General features: G+C 41.6%; 1 protein-coding gene across 1 annotated transcript in view; it reads left to right on the top strand.

Annotated features, from left to right (window-relative positions):
* Positions 1-14,144: 14,144 nt before the first annotated feature.
* The window catches only part of megf10 (multiple EGF-like-domains 10), a 140,720-nt gene continuing 129,237 nt past the window's right edge, over positions 14,145-25,627 (top strand). Inside the window, exons 1-3 of the mRNA XM_060841790.1 lie at positions 14,145-14,315; positions 15,473-15,606; positions 17,569-17,669. Of these exons, the coding sequence (XP_060697773.1) occupies positions 14,145-14,315; positions 15,473-15,606; positions 17,569-17,669 (406 nt within the window). The remainder of the gene's footprint in view (positions 14,316-15,472; positions 15,607-17,568; positions 17,670-25,627) is intronic.

The raw sequence follows: 25,627 nt of genomic DNA, 5'->3' as shown, positions 1-25,627 counted from the left end.
TGAAGCCCTGGTGAGTAATGAAACCATCCTGTCTGAAGGAAGTCTCAGGAGAAATATTAGCTTCTACTCGGAGAGACATGATAACTTTTATTATGTAAAAATAAGATTAATTCTTGGGAAACAAGCAATATTTATCTCTTACATGATGTCAGGAAATTAGCTTTTAAATAATCTACATATCTACAATTTTTATCTATCTTATAGCTGAGCACTTTCAAAGGGCCCTCTGTTGCTCTGCTCAATGGGAATACTTGCACTTTGTTCAACTGCTGCCTAGCTGAGCTTCAGCAGAGATTTTCTCATCATGGTTTGTCTTCCTCCTCCCACACCATTTCCTATGGAGTTCCTTGGGGATGCATTCTTGTTTCCTTGTTTTGTATTCCATGCAGATATATGGACATATTTAACAAGACTCCATGCATTGACCATTCCTTATTTCCTCTTGAGAAGATAAGGGCATATGGTGTTGGGTGACATATTAGCATGGATAGAAGATTGGTTCATGGATGAAAGCAGAGAGTAGGGAGAACTGAGGCATTTCCAACTTATTAGGGTGCTGCAAGGATCAGTGCTGGGACTTCAGCTAGTTACAATTTATGCTGATTAGACAAAGAGACTGCGAGTTTTGTATCTTAAGTTATCAAAGTTTGCTGATTATAGAAAGTTAGGTGGGAATGCAAGCTTTGAGGAGGACACGGGCTACAATAAGTATTTTTATAGATTAAGTGAGTGGGCAATTAGATGAAATTATTTATTATGGATGTAAGAACAGAAAAACAGAAAATTAGCATGCAGCTACAGCAAACAATTGGGCTCCCAAGAGTTTACAATATTTAGATTAGATAGCCTACATTATGGAAACAGGCTCTTCAACCCAACAAATCCACACCAACCCTCTGAAGAGCAACCCACCCAGACACATTCCACTACATTTACCCTGACTAATGCACCTAACGCTATTGGCAATTTACCATGACCAATTCATCTGACCAACACATTTTTGGATTGTGGGAGGAAACTCCACACAGACAGTCACCCAAGGCGGCAGTCAAACCTGGGTCCCTAGTGTTGTGAGGCAGCAGTGCTAACCACAGAGCCACCATGCCACTCTAACTTAAGATGCCATTTGGATGGTACTGTGTCTGATGGTTACCATTTGTATTTTCAGTTACCCAGGAAGTATTTAAATTATTGAGAGTGCATCTGGTTATATTTGTATAGTTGACCAGATCATGATCATGGATAAGACAAAGGCAGAATATTACCACAATATTCAAGTGTGAATGATAGCACCACCACAATAAGGATTGGTCAGTAATGAAGTATGAAGTATTTTTGGTCAGAGTATTGAGTACAGGAGTTGGCAGGTCATGTTGCGGCTGTACAGGACATTGGTGAGGCCACTGTTGGAAAATTGCATGCAATTCTGGTCTCCTTCCTATCGGAAAGATGTTGTGAAACTTGAAAGGGTTCAAAAAAGACTTAGAAGGATGTTGCCAGGGTTGAAGGATTTGAACTATATGGAGAGGCTGAACAGGCTGGGGCTGTTTTCCCTGGAGGGTCGGAGGCTGAGGGGTGACCTTACAGAGGCTTACAGAATTATGAGGGGCATGGATAAGGTAAATAGACAAAGTCTCTTTCCTGGGGATGGGGAGTCCAGAACTAGAGGGCATAGGTTTAGGGTGAGAGGGAAAAGATATAAAAGAGACCTAAGGGGCAACTTTTTCACGCAGAGGGTGGTACATGTATGGAATGAGCTGCCAGAAGATGTGGTGGAGGCTGGTACAACTGCAGCATTTAAAAGGCATTTGGATGGGTATATGTATAGGAAGGGTTTGGAGGGATATGGGCCGGGTGCTGGCAGGTGGGACTAGATTGGGTTGGGATATCTGGTCGGCATAGACAGGTTGGACCAAAGGGTCTGTTTCCATGCTGTACATCTCTATGAATCTAAGTACCAGGTCAAGTTCAGCCAAATAAACTGCTTTGGGTCTGTTTACTCCATCTACGGTGTCTGTCCCAAATGAGGTTAATAAACAAATGCCTATCCTAAAGAATAAAATTAGATGTTTATTTTCCTATTGCACTATGTTCCCAACATGGGGAGCAAAGTATCTTTGCACAGAGCTTTGTTGGAGAAGAACATGCTGTCTGCTTGGCAAGACAGCATCCTCTATGTCTGATTCCGTCAAGCAGGGTCTGTTAGCAAAATACTGTCAATTGAAATATTATGACCCCAGGAAAGATGCTATTTCTGAAATGGATGCATTAAAAAAACGTATAAATGCATGTCTTCTGAAAGACAAACTTGTAGCTTTTGCTCGGAAAACTGTGTCATCTATGCAAACCAGCTATCTCAATATTGAGCACAAGTCATTTGCTCTGATATTCAGCACCTTGAATTTTCACACATATTTGTTGGACAACAAATTAACAGTTGAAACAACGTGTCCACCACTGGGTATGACATGCCACATGCTGTAACAAGGAGAGGGAGCCTCTACATTCAAACGGATGCTCTACTGTTTGGATCAAAGTGCCAACAGACCTTTAAACAGTCCATAGCGGAAATTATCTTCTTGTGACAAATTCCTTCTCTAAATTTCCCATTATTTTGAAGACTTATCAACATAGCAGTTTTACTCAGAATAAGTTTCTTGGATGCTGTGCTATTGGCGATGATATGTGGATGAGCGGTTTATTTCTCCTGTTGGTCTGTGGAAAATAAAATTACAACTTAACTTTATTGTGGCATCATGTAGATGTCGCAGTATCATTATCTGAGGTATTTTTTAAGTAGACTGGTTTTCAACATCTGTGTTTTGTTGATTCTTTGGAGTGGAATCTTGCAGAGTTCTGAACAGCATGAACTAAAGAAAGAAATGTGTCAGAACAACACAAGAAATCCAGTGAGGCCTATTTCAGCTTTGGGAGCAGATCACTGCCTCTTTTAGCAACTTTCTAGACATCAAGGCATGAATTTCAAGGGACAGTGTAAAGTTGTCAATGAAGAGGGATTATTGCTTGTCAATGACCTTGTTAACTGTGCATATCACCTCATTAATATGCTACTTTCTATCTTACCACCTGCTATGAGCAAACTAGCCACTGAGAATTCTCATTATGGAGGTCAGAGCATTATCTGGTTATATCTGCTCACTGCTGGGTGCAAAGTGCTTCTATATTGCTCACCAACAAACAGCATTTTAAGGCAGGATACCAGCCACTTACACCTCTTATCCTTGGATGTTGGCACCTGATATTTGCCCATGCCGTAGTATCCTCACGATACGTCTCTCACCCATTTGCAGGATGCTTAGGAAGTATGAACCTGCACCACAGACTGCATCAGCATCTAGTTTTGAATGTCTGCTGCAAGACCAATTGATGCTCAAGAACAGCATTCTGTATTTAAACCTTCATCTATTGGTTATCGGTACAGCTGTGTTGATGTACTATTTATTGCAGACACGTAGAAATTATGCTTGTGATTGTTGTCAGTAGGACCTGTCGGAGGATGCAGGGAGTGGGTGGGGATGGGGATAATCTTGCTGTACAATAAAGCAAAATGTTGATCTAACATCTGCAGAATGTGCAGCAGAAATACTGTGTGTTTATTGATCAAAGTCCCCAAGCTGAAAAGTGGTGGGGTTAGTCCGAAGTCTACTCAAGGTGTTTCGGGAGGGGAATGTGCTGTCTTCTTGTACCATCTGCACACAGTCCAAGGGCTTGATCATGGTCAGTCGTCCCTTTATCCAGGGGCATTTTGATGGAAATCTGGAGCTGTATCTGAGGGTTGCAGGGATATGAGGATAGCCTTTCCCAGTTGCTGCAAAGGTGACAGACACTTTGATCCTCTTCCAGAGAGCAAGAGGTGACCTGTGTGGGATCTTACAGTGGTGCACAATTACCCAAATGTATCACTACAGTTACTGATGTCATCTGTGCAAGGCCACACTGGTTCATTTCATTTCCCTGCCGACAAGGTCCATGCTGCAGGCCGGGCAATGAGGTTCAGAAACATAGCTGACTGCCCCCAGGAACAGGGTGGCATTGACTGCACACATATGGCTCTATTTGATAGCATTGGGCAAGAACTTTCAAAATCTGATTGGGGGCAGATGTTCTCAGGTAAAGGGACGGCTGGAAAAATGGGAAGCCTTCAGAAATGAGATAATGAGAGCGCAGAGCTCGTATATTCCTGTTAGGGTGAAAGGAAAGGCTGGTAGGTATAGGGAATACTGGATGACTAGAGAAATTGAGGGTTTGGTGAAGAAAAAGAAGGAAGCATATGTCAGGTATTGACAGGAGAAATGAAGTGAACCCTTAGAAGTGTATAAAGACAGCAGGAATATACTTAAAAAGGAAATCAGGAGGAAATCAGGAAAAAAAGGGGACATGAAATAACTTTGGCAAATAGGGTTAAGGAGAATCCAAAGGGTTTTTACAAATACATTACTGACAAAAGGGTAACTAGGAAGACAATACGGTCCCTCAAAGATCAGCAAGGCAGCCTTTGTGTGGAGCAGCAGGAGCTGGGGCAGATACTAAACGAGTATTTTGTAACAGTGTTTACTATGGTTGAAGGCCATGGAAGACATAGAATGTAGGGAAATAGATGGTAACGTCTAGGAAAATGGCCATATTACAGAGGAAGAAGTGCTGGATGTCTTGAAATGCATAAAGGTGGATAAATCCCCAGGATCTGATCAGATGTACCCTAGAACTCTATGGGAAGATTGGGAAGTGATTGCTGGGCCTCTTGCTGAGATATTTGTATCATTGATAGTCACAGGTGAGATGCTGGAAGACCGGAGGTTGGCTAATGTGGTACCACTATTTAAGAAAGATGGTAAGGACATGCTAGGGAACTATAGACTGGTGAGTCTGATGCAGTGGTGGGAAGTTGTTGGAGGGAATCCTGAGGGTCAGGACTTGCATGTATTTGGGAAGGCAAGGACTGATTAGGGACAGTCAACATGGCTTTGTGCGTGGGAAATCATGTCTCACAAACTTGATTAAGTTTTTTGAAGAAGGAACAAAGAGGATTGATGAGAGCAGAGCAGTGGATGTGTTCTATATGGACTTCAGTAAGGCGTTCGACAAGGTTCCCAAGGTTAGCAAGGTTAGAACTCATGGAATTAAGGGAGATCTAGCCATTTGGATACAGAACTGGCTGGAAAATAGAAGAAAGGGTGTGGTGGTGAAGGGTTGTTTTTCAGACTGGAAGCCTGTGACCAGTGGTGTGCCACAAAGATCAGTGATGGATCCTCTACCTTTTGTCATTTATATAAATGATTTGGATGTGAGCATAAGAGGTATAGTTAGTAAGTTTGCAAATGACACCAAAATTGGTGGTGTAGTGGACAGTGAAGAAGGTTACCTCAGATTGCAACATGATCTTGATCAGATGGGCCAATGGGCTGAGAAGTGGCAGATGGAGTGTAATTTAGATAAATGCGAGGTAATGCATTTTGTGATAGCAAATCTTAGCAGGACTTATACACTTAATGGTAAGTTCCTAGGGAGTGTTGCTGAACAAAGAGACCTTGGAGTGCAGGTTCATAGTTCCTTGAAAGTAGTGTTGCAGGTAGATAGGATAGTGAAGAAGGCGTTTGCTATGCCTTCCTTTATTGGTCAGAGTACTGAGTACAGGAGGTGGGAGGTCATGTTGCAGCTGTACAGGACATTGGTTAGGCCACTTTTAGAATATTGCATGCAATTCTGGTCTTCCTATAAGAAAAATGTGAAACTTGAAAGGGTTCAGAAAGGATTTACAAGAATGTTGCCAGTGTTGTAGCTCAATCCTCCAGGGAAAGATTGAACAGGCTGGGGCTGTTTTCCCTGGGGCATTGGAGGCTGAGAGGTGACCTTACAGAGGTTTACAAAATTATGAAGGTCTTGGATAGGGTAAATAGACAAGGTATTTTTCCTGGGGTGGGGGAGTCCAGAACTAGAGGGCATAGGTTGAGGGTGAGAGAGGAAAGATATGAAAGAGACCTAAGGGGCGACCTTTTCTCGCAGAGGGTGGTGCGTGTATGGAATGAGCTGCCAGAGGCAGTGCTGGAGGCTGGTACAATTGCAATATTTAAAAGGCATCTGGATGTGTACATGAACAGGAAGGGTTTGGAGGGTCATGGAGCAGTGCTGACAAGTGGGATTATATTGGGTTGGGTATCTGGTCGGCATGGACGGGTTGGACCGAAGGGTCTGTTTCCTTGCTGTCCTGTTTCTGTGCTGTACATATCTATGCTCTGAGAATAAACATTGGCCATGGAGGAAGACTCCCATACACTTCTTAAATAGATCTTTTAGAGCCATCTAAGAAGATAAATAGGGAATCAGTTTTGCATTGTATCTGAAGGACAGCATCGCCAACACTGAACTGACCCCACCCCGTACCATACTGGGCAGCTAGATATTTGTCTTTAAATCTCTGTAGCAGGACCTGTTCCACTGAGCCGCAGTTTAAAAAGCCCATATTTACATTGATATTTATGTAATTTGTGCAATTAAGTAAATCTAAATACAGTACTATGCAACAATGTCAAGTTAATTTAAATGTTGTTTCTGAACAGCCGATTTAGTGTTTAAATTTATTTTTCAAATACAACCAAAAATATCTTCAATAAAATTTACATTGAGTGAATTAATTATTGGTTTGTTCGAATGTCTTGTCAGTTATAAATAGAAAATTGCGTTGTTAGTTAAATATGGAAACCTTAAACAGCAAAGTACATGCTCAGATGTTGTCTCTATTGAGCTATTTAATTATCTCTCAGAAATTTACAGTTTGAGGGATTTGGGAATTTAAATGCTGTAACAGCAGTACAACAATTATGATATTAATTAGAAGAGCTTGGATCTTGCTTTTAAAACTAGTTTTTAGCATCTGATTAGATGTGTCTGCACAGTAATTTAGATGAAAAATGGAACCTTTTCCGCCCAACTCTGTCCATGTTGGAAGGTCATAAAAGGACAAAACTGTGGGAGCTCTGAGTTATAACAACATTTTGAGTGTGTAGAGCATTCCATGAAACCATTGAATGTCGAAGGGTGACGGTTGGATACTTTTTTGTCGAAAATGGTCAGTGGCTGGCACTTGTGTGGGTGTGAATATTACTTGTCACTTATTACTTCAAGCCTGGACATTGTTCAGGTCTTGATGCATATGCTTCAGTATCTGAGGAGTCACAAGCGGTGCTGAACGTTGTGCAATCATCAGCGAACAACCCCACTTCTGACATGATAGGTGGAAGGTTATTCATGAGACAACTGAAGATGCTTGAGCCTAGAACGTTACCCTGACAAACTCTTGTAGTGATGATCTGGTGCTGAGATGATTGACTTCCAACCATCCATTGACTCCAATTTTGCTGGGACTATGTGATGCTATTTTTGATCAAAATTGCCAAGATCAAAGGCAGTCAGTCTCACCTCTTCAGTTCGGCTGTTGTCGATTTTTGAATCTAGGTAGAAATATGAGGTTGTAGATTCTGGGTGAATACAATTCTACTGCTGATGGTCTGCAATGCCCCATAGATGTCCACTTTTGAGTTTCTAGACCTGTTTGATATCCACCCCATTTAGTATGATGGTAGTGCCACACTTGAAAGAGGTTGTGTGTAGTGTGAAGATGGGATTTTGTCTAAGGGGTGGGCACTCCTACTACTATAAGGAACAAATACATTTGCCACAGATCAATGAGGGGAAGGTTGAATAGGTTTTCCCCTCTTGTTCACCACCTCTTGCAAATCCAGGCCAGCAATTATGTTAATTATGTATTTCAGTGATTTTGGGATTTGATCCACTATGAGGTATGGTTTAGTTGGCTTGACAACTTGAATTAACCAAAATAAGTACTAACGATCATTAGTGGCAACTGATCCAATCCAATTATGTTAACAATTATGTTGACATTCTGTGTGGTGTTTAATTAAAGTGACCCGAGTCTATGTCGGGATCATCTTCAATTTGTTTGGTGCAGTTTCCTCCCTTCATTTTAGAATGTCTGCTCTTATACCATTATCATTGACAAGAACAAACTCTCCATTCTCTCTTTCCAATTTATGTTGACTGTCATTGCCAAACCAGACTTTTATTTTTGGGAGGCTCTCAAGGTCGCCTAACTTATACCTTCACAGCTCATTTGTGTAATATTTGACCAGTTGGCAGATACCTTGCTGAACAATCAATTCAGCAGGTTCTTTCAAATAGATTTGGTTCTGTTATCAGGTAATTAATCCAAGGTTTGAATCAGTTATTTAGTTTCCTTATGACTACCGTTGAAAATTCAACAAACCTTTGGAGAATATGGGAGAGGGAGCTATTTAAATGGAACAGTTCTTGAAATAGTTTTTATTTGCATCATTCCATCTATTCCTGTTATTCGCTACAAGAAAGAATAACATGAAACGGAAAAGTGATCATTTGTTTTCAATAAAATATAGTTGTTCGCTGTGGAGTGTGTATTTCAGTGAAACTACACAAGACTGATTTTGGGATTTGATCCATTATGAGGTATGGTTTAGTTGGCTTGACAACTTGAATTAACCAAAATAAGTACTAACGATCATTAGTGGCAACTGATCCAATCCTTTAATATACAACTTAAGAAGTTTATATAACATACGCTCCAGTAACCATTTGGGAGGTATGACTGGACCATTAGTGTGTCCTCAAGGGTTGGATTATGAAGAGTGTTGGCATAAACTAAGCTTATTTCAGCCCTTTGAATGAAGCTTTTAGGATTTTGCAAGGAATTGATAGAATTATTAGAAATGATTTTGTTTTGTTTGGAAGCCAAGGATGAGGGAATGTACATGTTAAGTCGGAACCGTTTCAGGAGAAAAGTCAGGAAACATTCTTTTACACAAAGGATAGTGGAAATAGGAGATCTCTCCCATAAAAACAATTGATGTTGACTTGGAATAACTTTTTAAATCTAAGATTGATAGAGTTCAGCTAATCAAGGGTATTAAGACGTACAGAACAAGGCAGATAGATGGAGTTAAGGTACAGCTCAGTCAGGATCTCATTGAATACAGAACAAGCTCAAGGGGCTGTGTAATCTTCTCCTGCTCGTAAGCTAGACCGTCATTACTTTGGTAGCTCTTAGGTATTTTTAGCAAGACTGAACGCTGTCTAAATTGTCTGCTTCATTTTATGTCGGATGCAGCAGGAAAATGCTACTTTCTTTACATTTAGTGTTTTCAGTTCATTTAGTAAGTTTATTCAAGTCTGTTTTCATGACTAGTGCTCAGGGATTAAAGCAGCAGAATGTCAGGAAATCTGTCTGAGCTGCTGGTTTAGTTGTAATTCTCAGTTTTCTGTTGGTAAAAAGAAACACATGAATGCACATTTAATCACAAAATCCCTACAGTGCAGATAGTGGCCATTTGGCCTATCGAGTCCACACTGACCCTCCCAAGAGCATCTCACCCAGACCCACAACCCCATTCTTTCCCCACAGTCCTGCATTTCCCATAGTTAATCCATATAATCTGCACATCCCTGGACACTGTGGGCAATTTAGCACTGCCAATCCACCTAACCTGCACATCTTTGGAAGGTGAGAGGAAACTGGAGCAACTGGACGAAATCCACACAGACATGGGAAGAATGTGCAAATTCCACACATGCAGTCACCCGAAGCTGGAATCAAACCCAAGTCTTGGCACTGTGATGCAGCAGTTCTAACCACTGAGCCACCTTGAATGCAAAATGGCTTAAAACCATTTAAGGTGCCTTACCGATCATAACCATAATTGGTGCACATTGCAGTAAAGTGATTTCAGTGGTAGTGGAATGCTCTCCCCTAATACCAGCTGTTGAAGAATTTCAGAACTGAGGTTAATATACTTTTGTTGGGCAAGGGCATTAAGGATTTTGGAACCAAGGTGGGTCAAAAGTATTGAGACACAGATCAATCATGATCTAAGTCAATGTCAGAACAGGTTTGAGAAACTGAATGGCCTCCACATGTTCTCTTTACTTCACAGTGAAAGGACTGTGTTATCACAGGGGATAGTGTGGTGGAGAATAAAGAAATGCATTTACTGGATCTGCTCAGATTTTCTCTGGCAGTGCAATCTGCAATCCTGCTCCATCTGAGTGAGAGCTCCTCCTCACTGTCCATGTTGTTTTCTTACCTAAGATTTCTATAGTGACAATCCGGGTCAATTCATTTATTATTCACATGGCACGACATTCTTTTTCACCGAAGCTACCATGGCTGTTGAACTAATGTCCTTTGTGGGAAATTGGTTACTACATTTCTGACTCTACAACAAGTTACACTTTGGTAATTACTTCATTGACTGTAATGTGCATTGCGATGATCTAAGGATATGAAAGGTGCAGTAGAGATGCAAGCTTGAATGCCACAATGCTTAATGCAGTTGCAATTTTGTGCAGAATATGAAACTTGGGTAGAATGGTTGATAAGATTTGAGCGATTGGAGGTTTTTATCCAGGGTGACAATTAATTTTTCCTAAATATGATGGAAACTCACAGACTTGAAACATTATTTCTCCCCACACAGATGTCTCCTTGACCTGCTGAGTATATTTCCAGCATTTTCTGTTTTAAAATTCCAAAATGTTTGTGTCTGGTGAGTTTCAATGAAGGGAACTTCTTGTCTAACTACCTGCCATAGCTCTGATAACTCTCCCATAACTGTCACATTCAGGAGGAGTAGTTTGTAATCTAGTATTTAAAGCCATGTTTCATAGGAGGATGCACAATCTAAAATTTAGCAAATGATGCAGGTAAACCTGCATTTGTATAATGCCTCACACATCGTGAGGCATTCCAAGCCATTTCACAAAAGTGTGTCAGACAACATTGGAAACTGAGCTGCATGTAGACATTTTAGGATTGGTGGTTTGCAAAGAGATGATAGGTTTTATGAAGTAAATTAAAGGAAGCGAGGGAGGCCAAGAGCTAGAGAATTTAGAGAGGTAATTCCAGAGTTTAGGATTTCAGTAGCCAAAGACCAGTCATGAAGTGATGGGAAGTGGGGATGTGCAAGGGACCAGAATTATGAAGCAGTGTAGAGATCTCAGGGAATTGTACAACTAGAGCAGGCCTCAGAGATAGCTATCCGTGAAATTGAATATGAGTGAGATGATGCAGTGGTGTGCTTTTAGCTATATTGGATATATTTTCCTTCTCCCATAGAGGTGGTGAGAAAAAGCATGAGCAGTACAAGTAAGTTGGGCCTGTAGAGATTCTTCTCGCCACCTCACCAAAACACCGCTGTGAGAGGACATCCATCAGGGACTTTCTCAGCTGGCCAATAATTCAAGCCGCCAAATAAAACTGAAAATACTGCAGAAACTCAGCATGTCTGGCAGAATCTGTGGAGAGAGAAACAGAAAAATAAAGGGCCTCAACCTGCCACCTCTTGATGATGCATCTTCCTGACAAGTGAGAAAGTTACCCTGACTGGGAAACAAGGGTGACTTGCCAGTTTGGTTATGGGGAGGGGGGCACCATTTGCTCCAATCTGCACCCTGATGCCCCTTTCTTCAAGACCCCTGTGTGGCAAGAAGCAAAAGGCATATACCTACCTCCCTGTCATTGGATCCCCTGATGAATAGGTCTCGGTTGACTGTCATTAGGGCACAAAACAGTTCAGTACTCATTGGGTTGTAGCTTGTGGTGGACTGAAGTGCCACTATTGAGGCCTGAGGAAGGCTGAGAAACTCACTGGTTAGTCCTTAACAAGCTGATATGCACCCAATATAATGGGATCAGCCTATTATACAATACCTAACAAGCCTGTACCCAACAATTAATCTCAGAAAGGGAAAATATTGGCAATTGCACAATTATCATCACCTGTAAGATAAGGCAGTAAACACGACTTGATGTAAGCTATATCTATAGCCAATAAAGTGTGGCACTGGAAAGTGTGGACATGATGAAGGGTTATGCCCAAAACATTGACTCTCTTGCTCCTCAGATGCTGCCTGATCTGCTGTGCTTTTTCCAGTGCTACACTTTATCAACATTGACTTCTCCAGTATCTACAGCCCTCACTATCTCCTTAGACTATATCTATAAAAAGAAGTATTTTTATAAAACAATGCTATTTATTGTATAAGTCATGAAGATCTTCTTTAATTCTACTTACAAGTGACTATCCATTGATCAAATGGAACTTCAGTTTTATAAAGAAACTAACAAAAGGATTATTATATCCAGGAAGCAACCCTGTCAGAGTTCTGGAAAACATCACATTTTCAAAGAGGTAAAAAGAGTGGCTTTTACAGGTTTTTTTTTCAAATTAAAATCAATAACAAAATCTGGTGTTTTTTTTATTCCAAGTATTGGTTTTGTAATTCCAAAAACTTGTATATTTAAGGTTGACTAAGGACACTGAAGAAAAATTGTGAAATGAAAATGGTAACATATAAAAATATGCTTTTTGAAGGCAGGGGTTCCTGTCATTAATTTTGTAAAGGAAGATGTTGCTTCAAAGGAGGAAGAAGGTTGGTTGAAATCTGCCAACCATGTACTCTGGATGACTTTCTGAAATTGGCAGAGACCTCATTTATATTGATAAATTGCCACTAGGGTCACATCAATGATGCTGCCATGCTGAGGCTACTTTGGCAGAGGTTGCTATCATTTTCTTGCCAAGGAGTGAGCTTTTGGCAGGAGATCAGGCTGTGCCACTGGCTTTCTTCAGATGCATAAACCATTTGTACCTTCAGCTGGCTTCCTGGAGATGGAGGCAAGAACCCAGCACAACGAATTTCTGCCTCCCACTCTCAATTCTCCCTTTTTGCATGACTGACCTTTGACAGAGACAGGTGTTGTATCTGTGGTTAGATGGAAACACTTGAGGCAAAGTTTGGATCGAATGAGCTGGATCTTGCTGGAACTGTAACAGTCGGCTGAATCTTATGGTTTTTCGCCACGCGGTTCAGCAAGTTCATTTGTCTTTTCTTACTAAACTTGTAGCATTACTTCCTGATCCTATTCCACTGGCACCACTCATGTCAGATTTCCACTCCATCTTACCATACATCATTCCAGGAACAGCTTGCCGCTCAGAGGATTTCTGCCGAAAGACTTGTATCCCTTGTACCTAACGCAACTTTCAAAGTGCTTGTGCACTCCCACCCGCACTGTCAGTCTGGAGTTGGCCTGCCTGATTCCTGACATTTGTCCCAGACATGACAGAGAGGAGGAAATCAGTGCCCTGCTTTGTGGACAGGGTCCCTGAGGCCTTGCTGGATGGGATGGTGCAAACACAGGACCTTGTCTTCCCAGTGATGGACACCATGACCCAGACCATGCTAACCTGGTCTGAGGATACCACTGGGTTAAAACATTCTCAGCTATTCGCAGAAATGCCTGGTATTGTAGGTGCAAGGTCAATGACCTTCTCTACTTTGCCAGCTGCCATCCTCTCTCTGAAACCATCCACAATCTGTTACTGTAGCCATCTCCCACCAAGGCTCACACTCTACCATTTCGCACTGATGCCTGCAATGTCTTCCCTCACTCGCTGTCAACATGGTCAGCCTCTGACAACAGTAAGCTTCCATGCCTCCTGTGCTGCCTACCCACTCACTTGGGACACCTCCCTACTTGCACCAACTGTGATACTGTGTCACCCATTTTCATCCCTTAATACCTGCCCCCTTTCTCACCTTAGGACAAAAACAGCCCGTAATAGGGCAGAAAGAGTCAAGACGTTTGATGGGGGGCCCTGACATCCCACCACTCACCCCTTACATGGTGAGAATTTTGCCTCTTCGTGGCCTGAGCAGACCTCGGAATGGTTAACCCAGGCTGCTCTTGACTTACTGTGCCAGAACCCCCTGAGTAGAGGCTGTCCTCCCTTTACTTGACTGAGGCCTGCTGACAACTGTAACAAGCTTCCTTCCTCTTTGTCTGTGCTAAATGGCAAGATGAAACAGAAGTACGAGGAGCCTGGTATCTCTGGCTGAGGGGAAAAGCACAAAAAGGCAAGGCAAAGCAAGCCAATGCAAGAATGAACATCCAGGTAATTCAGAGTTACTGAGCCTTAAGAGAGCAAGCAAAGGGCCCTGGATGGAGCCTAGTCCATCCATGAACGGGGTGATGTGTGTCCTTGAATGCTCAGTGTCCTGTCTGCAGCGTGACAATGACAGTTGTTGGTGCAGCTCAAAGTGCAGCACTGAAGTGCAGAAGTGATTTGTATATCGGAGTTCTCGGAGGCTGGCACAGCTCAGATGACAATGTTCGTGGACGTGAGATGCATGTGGCCAGTGTTATTGAATGTGTCCTGAGATGTAGGTGCCTGAACTGGTTCAGAGTGAGTGGTGAGCTGAATTCACCTGGTCCACGCTCTAGTTTCCATGTTGGGTTTCCTCAACGTCTAGTTTGTTCAGACCATTTGGTAAGATAAAAAGCTGACTGTTAATGAGATGAGTTGGGCTGTCAACATGGCATTTAACAAGCAATAGTCCCCTTTAATTGTTGACTCACTGCTGCCTAGAGAGAAACTCACTTCACCAAAGCACAAATGACGGACGAGATGCTCTCGATGTCCAGATAGGCCTCTCTGCATTTGTTGTCCAATTCTGCATATGTCTTGCCATAGCTTGCATTCCACAAATAAGATACTGCCCAATAGTTTCGTTAGTAGGTGAAGAGCTACACCACATGTTATGACTCCTTGGAACTTGCTCGTTGATTTATTCCGTTCCACTGATTGCTTTTCATGAATGGTATCTCATCCTAGGCTTCCCTATTATTTTTAAGAACTTGCTGGCTTTGCACATTAACTCATGAAGCTGATTGCGAAAGGTTTGGATTGGACCTTAATAACCCACGTACCTACTTAATGAGGAGATAATAGTTAATGGAAAGCCAATCAATCTCACTTTTCCACAAACAGAACAATTTAATCTGTTGCATCTTATTGTTTAAAGAATTGAAGTGACAGTGTTACAAAGATCCCAAAATTTATGTATTTTTGTTTTCTGTCTACTTCTCTCTTCATCCATTTTTTCCTTTTTTGTTGTTTCTGTTTTTGTATCGGATTTGATTCAAATCCATTTGATTTCCTTCCAATTTGTTCCTCTGTTATTTCCTCAACCCCTGAATTTGTGGTTGAAGAGAGAAACTCTCTCTCGAAAATTCACCTTGGTTCCTGATTCCTTTTGCCTTTGCCCAGTTTTCATTGATGTACTGAACTAACGAGTAACAGTGTAACTCAAGCTGAACAGTACCTTCAGTAGGAGGCCCAATTCCAGGAAGGTGGGAGCCAATCTATCCAGCTCCTCATCTAAGTTGTGACCTATTGTACACTGCTGTCAGTTATAGCATCAATGTATCTTAGATGGCTAGGTGATATTTAACACTGGCCATTCTGTATGTGCTGTCTTGTAGCATCGTTTTTTAAATTGTTTAGATTCTTGAGATGCTTGTGTTATGCAATATGTAAATGAAACATTTTCTTCAAAACAGGTCCTGACTTCTGAGAGGATGATTTCTTGTTCCCGTTTCCATTTGTTCTTCATGATCACCCTTTTGTATGGTTTCTGGTACAACGTGGCATCACTAAACCTCGAGGACCCTAATGTATGCAGTCACTGGGAGAGGTAAGGCAACATCACATCTGCCTGAACTGGTTACAATTGACCAAGTCTTTGATTTTCTGATCATGTTTATTTCATTTAGAAGCTCAAGAAATGTGTCAGTTTATATAAAGTTGTTTTCTGCATGAATGGGAACTTAGATTTCTATGCATGTTTAAAACGTTAAGTAGGTTTTAACATCCTATTTTAAAATGCATTGGAAACTCATGTTTCAAGCTCCCTCTGTGGCAGAAGCTATTGAATGTAGTACCATGTACACCTGTCAATGGATACATGCTGTCACATAACATTAGCAAAATGAGCTGTCAATTGCATTTAATGTTCTGAGTTTATCACAGTATAATAGGAAGATTAATTTACTTGGCGCTAACAGTATCAAAATGTGAAATTATGTAAATAAGATTGATACAAAGTGTGGATCTATTTCTTTCTATGGTACTTATCACTAAAGCAGTCTATTGTACTGAACTCCCCTGCATGAGGCATGTTGCCGAAACTCTCTGGTTTGGTCTTGCCAGTGAAACTTACATTCTATTCATGATATTTTTATAAAAGTTAATCATGGACATAAACTGAAGTCGTGCTATTGGCATCCCTCCATATCACAAACCAGCTGTCCAGCTAACTGAACCCCTTAGGCATAACCCTGCACCTCTCTCAATCCCAAAAGCATTGCTAAGGATGAGTGTATTACTGACAAAGCCATCACTAATTGTCTTTGAGATAATTTTATGGTGAACTGTATTTTTTAGTTCACTATAATTTGCCTGATGTAGCTATGCTCAGTACTGCTATGAAGAGTGTTCCAGGTTTTTAATGAAGGAATGGCAATATAGTTCCAAGTCAGGATTCAGCGTGAATTGAAGGGGAACTTGTGGTTGTTCCCATGTATCTGCTGCCCTTGTTCTAGGGATGAAAGTGTATCTACCTGCTCGGTCGTCAATTTATCAAGAGTGAAATTGAATACCATTGTTCTGAACAGTAAACAGAAACATGTAGAAAGGAGGAAATCCCAAATGGTAGCATTTATTCCTCAACAATATTGTTTTCTCTATCATTCATGGGGTATGGGCACCAGTGGCGCGGCCAGCATTTATTGCCAATCCTTAATTGCCAACAATTGAAAGCAACCTTTAGGCTAGATTTTTTTTAAAGTTCCATATTTTAAAGATTTAAATTCAAATTCCATTATGGTAGGATTTGAGCCCAAGTTCCTAGAATGTTAACCAGGACCTCTGGATTGCTAGTTCAGCAATATTACCACTACACCATCACCTCCCCTTGTATTAGGTTTGTGTTAAAGTATTTATTGGAAAAGATATTTTAAAGTTTAACAAGCCCTTTTGGAGACTTTGAACTTCAAAACATTGTGTCAATAAATTCGAATTCACTATTATATTACAAATTTCTCACTGTTTTCCTTCCAAGCTATTCGGTAACTGTACAGGAATCCTACGCTCATCCATATGATCAGATATACTATACCAGCTGCGCTGATATCCTGAACTGGTTCAAATGCACAAGGCATAGGTAAGATGTTCTCAGAACCTCAAGATAATCTCTTTGTGGAAATTAAATTAAGTATCCTGTCTTGATATTCTCACATTTGATTCTTCACTGAAGTAAAAGAAAGTAAAGATCAATTTAGATATTGGATTGAGCTTTTGGTAGTGGGTCTGGTCTCTGAAAACATTTGCATCCCAACATTTGCATGGCCCAATTTCTGAAAGAAATGCAATTATTTAGTAGCAGATGTATTCTTCAGTGGGTAGGCTCTCTAAACTGGATGGTGACTTAAATGTGATCAAAACAGACAGATCATTGTCTTGGTACAAAGGGTACTGGGAATCCAAAACTCCAAAGGCTAACTGAACATATTTTCATGTCAGTTAAAGCTCATTTGATTGTTTTAGCAACTCACGGCCTGTTATAATATAAACCGATGTTCTGGGATTTGTCTTCCAGAATAAGTTATCGTGCAGCCTATCGGCGTGGTGAGAAAACAATGTATCGCCGTCGTTCTCAGTGTTGTCCAGGATTTTACGAAAGCTTGGAGATCTGTGTTCGTAAGTACAGCTTTTATCTGGAAACAACTTGGGGTGTATTTTTGAGGCTTCAGTTGGCAAGGCAGTGGGTGTCGTAGAAGCACGAAAATATCATTTCCTGCACCTTATCGTTTATGCGCTACCTTTTTTATTTAAAACTCCATAGAAAGCCAACACAATACCATGCAACCTACTATGGATTTATTATGATGGCTTCATATTCACATGCAAGCCGCCAGCAAGTCTAAAAATACTTTTTTCACTACAGCCAAACTATGTGCATGCTTGCAGATTACTCAGTACTGCAAAACATTTGATCTTACTGTGGCATTAATAATTATTTAGTCATAAAGTCATAGATTAACAGAGATGTATACAGCAAGGAACCAGACCCTTCAGTCCAACTTGTCCATGCTGACCAGATATCCTAAACTAATCTAGTCCCATTTGCCAGCATTTGGCCCATATCCCTCTAAATCCTTCCTATTCATTAAACCATCTAGATGCCTTTTAAATGCCGTAATTGTACCAGCCTCCACCACTTTCTATGGCAGCTCATTCCATACATGCACCACCTGTATAAGGTCCCCTCTCAGCCTCTGATGCTTCAGGGAAAACAACCCAAGCCTATTCAACCTCTCCCTATAGCTCAAATCCTCCAACCTTGGCAACATCCTTGTAAATCTTTTCTGAACCCTTTCAAATTTCACGACATCCTTCCAATAGGAAGGAGACCAGAATTGCAAGCAATATTCCAATAGTGACCTAACCAAGGTCTTCAACAGCCGCAACATGACCTCCCAACTCCTGTACTCAATTCTCTGACCAATAAAGGAAAGCATCCCAAACATCTTCTTCACTATCCTATCTATCTGCAACACTACTTTCAAGGTGCTATGAACCTGCACTCCAAGGTTTCTTTGTTCAGCAACACTCCTTAGAATCTGACCATTAAGTGTATAAGTCCTGATGAGATTTGCTTTATCAGAATGCAGCACCTCATGTTTATCTGAATTAAACTCCATCTGCCACTTCTCAGCCCATGGCCCATCTGGTCAAGATCCTGTTATAATCTGAGATAACCTTCTTCGCTGTCCACTACACCTCCAATTTTGGTGTCATCTGCAAACTTACTAACTGTACCTCTTATGCTCGCATCCAAATCAGGTCCTGGTGATTTATCTACTTTTATGCATTTCAAGACATCCAGCACCTCCTCTTCTATAATATGGGCATTTTTCAAAGTGCCACCATCTATTTCTCCATACTGTATATCTTCTATGTCCTTCTCCACAGTAAACACTGATGCAAAATACTCATTTAGTATCGCTCCCAAATCCTGCGGCTCCACACATAGGCTATCTTGCTAGTCTTTGAGGGGCCCTCTTCCCTCCTTTTCTCCTTCATGTATTTATAAAATCTGAACTGTACAGGACATTGGTTAAGCCACTTTTGGAATATTGCATGCAATTCTGGAACAGGATAAATAGGCAAGGTCTTTTCCCTGGAGTGGGGGTGTCCAGAACTAGAGGGCATAGGTTTAGGGTGAATGGGGAAAGAAATAAAATAGATCTAAGGGGCAACTTGTTCACACAGAGGGTGGTATGTGTATGAAATGATTTGCGAGAGGAAGTGGTGGAGGCTCATATGATTGCAACATTTAAAACGTATCTGCATAGGAAGGGTTTGGAGGGATATGGGCTGAGTGCTGGCAGGTGGGACGAGACTGGGTTAGGATATCTGGGCGGCATGGACAAGTTAGACCAAAGGGTCTGTTTCCATGCTGTACATTTCTATGTCTTTAGGTGTACCCTAGAATTCTGTGGGAAGCTAGGGAAGTAATTGCTGGATCCCTTGCTGAGATATTTGAATCATTGATAGTCACAGGTGAGGCGCCAGAGTACTGGAGGTTGGCTAATGTGGTGCCACAATTTAAGAAAGGTGGTAAGAAAAAGCCAGGGACCTACAGACTAGTGAACTTGACATCTGTGGTTGGCAAGTTATTGGAGGGACTCCTGAGGGACAGGATTTGCATGTACAGAGGAACCTTGATTATCCAAATATCAATTATCCGAAGGAGACCTCGAGGTCCCGATAGAAACATTACATCAAAGCGGTGTTTCCAACAGTGATCACGCCTCTTGTTTACAATGATTAAAAATTAACTTGGCTTACTGCTGTGCTGCCGAGAACAGTCCTGGACATCGATGGGAGCCCAGGCACCATCTCCAAATGACTGACCACCTGCCCTCTCTCTCTCTCTCTCTCTCTCTTTTTCTTTCTCTCTCTTTCTCTTTCTCTCTCTCTCTCTTTCTCTCTCTCTCTCTCTCTCCACCCCCACACTTTCCCTGGAGTTCTACGCAGGCGTGTACCCTGAACCCCCCCTTCCTCAGATAATCTCTCTAACATTGTCCTGTACAGGGCAAAGGTGGGATGTGCAGTAAAACATTATGTGTGTGTGTGTGTGTGTGTGTATGTGTGTGTGTGTGTGTGTGTGTGTGTGTGTGTGTGTGTGTGTGTGTTTCACCCCCCCAAAGGTAGCAGCAGTCTTACTGTTGGTGCCTAGTGTGGCTGCCCCAGGGGAGGGCGGCAGGACAGACAGGGCAGGATGGGGCAGACGGAGGCGGGGTTGGGGGCGCGGATGGGGGAGGTGGTGCAGATGGGAATACAGATGGTGGGTGGGGGGCAGACGGGTGTGCGGGTGTGGACAGGGTTGGGCGCTAACGGGGGTGGGTGGATGAGGTGGGTGTGGGGGAGGACTGGGGATGGGGCAGGGTAAGATCGGACAAGGGGCGGGGTGGACAGGGTTGGGGGTCGCATGGAGGCTGGGGGTGCATGTGAGGCGGGAGTGGCGGCAGATGGGGGGTGTTGGATGGGGTTGAGGGGAGGACAGGGGGGACAGGGACCCACGTGCAGTATGCTGCTGCCTAGTCTCCTGAACAGGGAGGGAACTTAGCAAGTGCTGGCTGCGTCAATTCCATTGGTCCCACTGATGGTCCCTTACACACAAGTGTGTGTCTGCTCAGAAACAAACCCTGAGACAGAGAGAAGGACCAAGGAAGGCAGAGCGAGGAAAAAGGAAACCAAAAAACTCCAAGTCCCAGAGGAGAGGCATTAAATGGATGAAACAATTATCGGAACGAAATAGCGCCCGCCCATCTCATTTGGATAACCGAGGTTCCTCTATATTTCTAAAAGCAAGGACTGATTAGGGATAGTCAGCATGGCTTTGTGTGTGGGCAACCATGTCTCACGAACTTGATTGAGTTTTTGAAGAAGCAACAAAGAGGATTGATGAGGGCAATGCAGTAGACATGATCTATATGGACCTCAATAAGGCGTTCGACAAGGTTACCCATGGGGGACTGGTTAACAAGGTTAGATCTCAGGGAATACAGGGGGAACTAGCCATCTGGATACAGAACACAGAGGGTGGGGTTGGAAGGTTGCTTTTCAGAATAGAGGCTTGTGGCCAGTGGAGTGCCACAAGGATTGGTGCTGGGTGCACTGCTTTTTGTCATTTATATTAATGATTTGGATGTGAACATAGGTATAGTTAGTAAGTTTTCAGATGACACCAAAATTGGAGGTGTGGTGGACAGCGAAGAAGGTTGCCTCAGATTACAACAGGATCTTGACCAGATGGGCCAATGGGCCGAGGAGTGGTAGATGGAGTTTAATTTAGATAAATGTGAGGTGCTGTATTTAGGAAAAGCAAATCTCAGCGGGAGTTAAACACTTAATGGTAAGGTCCTGGGGAGTGTTGCTGAACAAAGAGACCTTGGAGTACTGGTTCATAGCTCCTTGAAAGTAGAGTTGCAGGTAGATATGATAGTGAAGAAGGCATTTGGTATGCTCTCCTTTATTGGTCGGAGCAGTTATGGAAACAATTGGTCTAAATGCATTTATAATTCTATTTCACCCCTACTAATATGAACATTACCTGTGGCAAAATATTTTACCATTTAACAACAGAGCGTGAGGTATCTACTCGATATTTTATCTGAAAAGTACAGTTGAAGGAGTAGTACCTCCCTCTGATTCAGTAGTTTCTTCAGTTCAATCCTATTACAAAGACTTGAGAATTTACTCTATGCTGACCTCACATTGTAGTGCTCAGGAAGTGCTGTACTGTGGAAGTTGAGGTCTAATTTATTACAACTGGTCCTTGGATGTGGGTCCTAAATCGATTACGATCCTGGGTGAAAAGAGAGGAACTGGTTCCCCTTCATTAATCAACTCCTCCTCTGTTGGTTTGCAACAAAGTGAACTTCCTTTGTGGATACCTTTCCTAGTTCCTTTGAATTTATGTTTTTAGTGAGCCAATTTAACCAGGTTTTCTTAGTTTGAAGAACTGGTTACTAAAAGTTGAGGAAAAACTGAGTGTAACATGGAAATATACAGAATTGAGCTGAGTAAAGGATGTCATTTACAAATGATGTATACATCAATTTTTGGTTTATCTGTATAAAGTGGTGGGTGAAATATTGCAGCCATTATGTTTGGTGATTCTGGTGACATAGACTCCAGCAGCTGAGGAGTTGATTGGGTGACTCTGAGTTTAACAAATTAGCTGAAAGAAGTTGCATGATTTCCTGTTTGACTGTAGCTTTTGACTGGTGGCTTATTCTAGCAATCAGAGAGACACAGAGACCTTCTGTTCTTCTCCTTTTTATCTCTAAGTGCAGGGGTATCTAGTCGTTGTTCTCATCTGTAACTTTCACAGCAGACACTAGCCCAATACACTTGAGCGCCACACCAGTATCAAAAAAACCAATCTAGCATCAGAGGTGCAGCTGATCTTATTACCATCTTTTCTCTTATGTGTTCCTGACAGGAGAGAACATAAACATAGACTGCCCACACATAATGTCTCCAGTCTTGGGGTGGAAGCCACAGGAGATGGTTCAGTTTGCATTGTATCTCTCTCTTTGAAGTGATTCACCAAAATTCTTTGACACCCTTCTGTCCTCTCAGATCCCATGTCCCAATTTTGAAGAAGAACGAGCATTCTGCCTGATGTCCTTGGCCTATACTTAACCTTCAGCAACATTAAAACAGATTATCCAAGTCACTATTACATAACTCTTTGTGGGATCTTAATGTGTCCAATTTAGTTGCTGAATTTCCTGCACTAAGACAGGAAATTTACATCCCAGCATGTCCCAAAAACAGAGGTTGTGAAAAGTGTTGTATAAATAAAGGATTTTCTTCTGATGCAGTGTAAACTAATGTTGTACTCTACCATTATATAACTTGATTATCTCTGGAACAGCTTATTTATGCAAGTTTCTATATTTATTAAAGAGTAAAGAGATGATATAGCCTCTTCTATACAAATGTGATTTTCTTTAATCGATATGAAATTGATTGTTGAAGCAGTAAAAGGATTTAGTATACACCCTTAGTCCCTTGAGCAGCAACAGTAAGCTGGCAAGTGGTTTATTACTTTGACCGGCAATAACACTTAAAGTAACATTAATAAAATTGTGTTCATTTCGTGTTGAGGGACCTATCAGGTTGAGAAAACAGGTGGCAGCTGAGAGATTGGATGTTGTGAATGTGAATGAGCTTGGTTACACCAGAATAATTGGTTTACTTGATAACTGAGGCACAATAATGTACAAATTAACTGAAACAAATGGGGGAGGGAAAGGAATGAATAGCATTTATATAGCACCTTTCACAAGCTTGAACATTTTAAATTAGGTCACAACCATGAAGCACTTTTGAAACTTGGTCACTGTCACAACAGTGACAGGCAATATGCACTTGGCAACGGTGCAAGTGTACATTACTTGTGATATGTAGCCAGGATGCTGGTTTAAACTCACTGCTTTTCATTGACATAGTGCCAAAAGATCTTTTATATCCATTCAGGCAGGCAGAAAGGACCTCATAACATCTCATCTGAAATACAGTACCCTCTGACAACATAGTAGTCCCTCAGTAATGTACTATATTGTCTGGCTTGATTTTTGTGTTTAAGCTTTGGAGGAAGATTAGCATTTTGAACATTTCTGTTCAGAGGCCAGAACGTTAGTCACTGAGCCACAGGTGATGTGTAACTATGTAAGTAATGCAGTTAGTTTCTCAGCACATTGAAAGGAAACCAAGATTTTCAAACAAAATGACATACACATTCTAACAAATATGAGTTGTAGCTCTGTAGGTTGCACTCTGGACTGAAGAGACTGAAGGTTTTGGGTTTAAGGCCAACTCCAGAAGGTTGAATACAAATAACAGACTGGCACTTGTAGTGTGGCCTCCTGGACCCTCTCTAGTGGGCATAAGATATTTTGGTGCATTCCGCTGGTGTTGTGGCCGTTAGTGATTTTTAAACTGGTATCAACAACACTATGGTTGACCAATAATTATGCTGTTCTGATTGTGGGATATTGCTGTGCATAAGTTAGTTGCCACACTTCCAAATTACAAGAGTGACTACACTTCAGAAAGAGCTTCAGTAGTATTAAAGCATTTTGCGATGACTGAAACGTGTATAATAACAAACATAAGTTTTTTTTTTAATTAAAGAAGTATCCTTTATGAAAAAGCCTTTTATTTTTAATAAGAGTAATGCCTTTTTCATGCACAGGTTGATGTGTATGATGACTATTGCGTTGCTTTCTGTAGCAGCATAGATTTTACACGGGGACAATTCTATGTCACCACAAAGGCATGGTTGTCTGTTTAATCAAAGCTGAATCAATATACACGCTGATTATTTTCCATCAGACTTGACAACTGATTAATTAGACAATGAAGTGTTACTGAAGTTGAACTAGCAACAAATATCCCTAATCAATTCATTTCCCTACAGGTCGTTTGCAGATGCTATTGCAAGCGGTGTAGGAGATAAATATTGAGATGTAAGGGTGAATCGATATAAAATCTGAGCGAGACAATTGCAGTGGTACTGGGTGCATATTGAGGCTACACCATCACTTGTTGAAAATATTGAAGCTTCAGAGGTAGTCCAGCACAGATTTACTCCATTGTTATCTGGCAAAAGAGTATACAAATGTAACAAATACTTAAACATTGGGTCTGCTTGCATTAAACCAGATAGATTAGGAATTGGATAAAGGCTTAAAGGTAAACATATACATTAATGTAGAGGTGAGGGGAAGAGCAGGGGAATGAAATTAATTGGACAGTTCTTTCAAAGAACGGGTACAGGAATGATAGGCTGAATGGTCTCCTTCTATGATTTGAGAGAATTTTTAAACATTTTGGATGGTGTAGGCAGAAACAGTTTGATTCTATTTAGTTGAGGGGTCAGGATTAAAGGGCCACAGACAGATGATTAAGTACAAGAGACCCACAACTAGGATTGGAAACAATATGTTTCCATAGACAGTTGGTCCTCATTGATAAAGCAGATGCAATGTAAACATTTCAAGAATAGACCACAAAGATGCTTAGAAGAAAGGAAATCAAGAATATGAAACCAGGGTCGACGCTGAATAAGATGGGCAAAAATGCATGTGCGGGATAAACACCAAAATCATCTGACTAAGCTGATTGATCTATTCTACTGCTGCCATTCTGAGGGTTGGATTTTAAATAAGAAACATTCAATATTAATCTTTGAATATTACTTAGATTACTTACAGTGTGGAAACAGGCCCTTCGGCCCAACAAGTCCACACCGACCCGCTGAAGCACAACCCACCCATACCCCTGCATTTACCCCAACCTAACACTACGGGCAATTTAGCATGGCCAATTCACCTGACCCGCACATCTTTGGATTGTGGGAGGAAACCGGAGCACCCGGAGGAAACCCACGCAGACACGGGGAGGATGTGCAAACTCCACACAGTCAGTCACCTGAGTCGGGAATTGAACCCAAGTCTCAGGCGCTGTGAGACAGCAGTGCTAACCACTGTGCCACCGTGCCGCCCCTATGAGGGATTTTGACAGCATAAATAAGGAAAAACAGTTTCCAATGGCAGGAGAGTCAGTAACTAGAG

Source organism: Hemiscyllium ocellatum, chromosome 2 (assembly GCF_020745735.1).
Source record: "Hemiscyllium ocellatum isolate sHemOce1 chromosome 2, sHemOce1.pat.X.cur, whole genome shotgun sequence".
Classification (NCBI taxonomy): domain Eukaryota; kingdom Metazoa; phylum Chordata; class Chondrichthyes; order Orectolobiformes; family Hemiscylliidae; genus Hemiscyllium; species Hemiscyllium ocellatum.
Note: the sequence above shows the minus strand (reverse complement) of the source record. Positions and strands in the feature narration are given on the sequence as shown.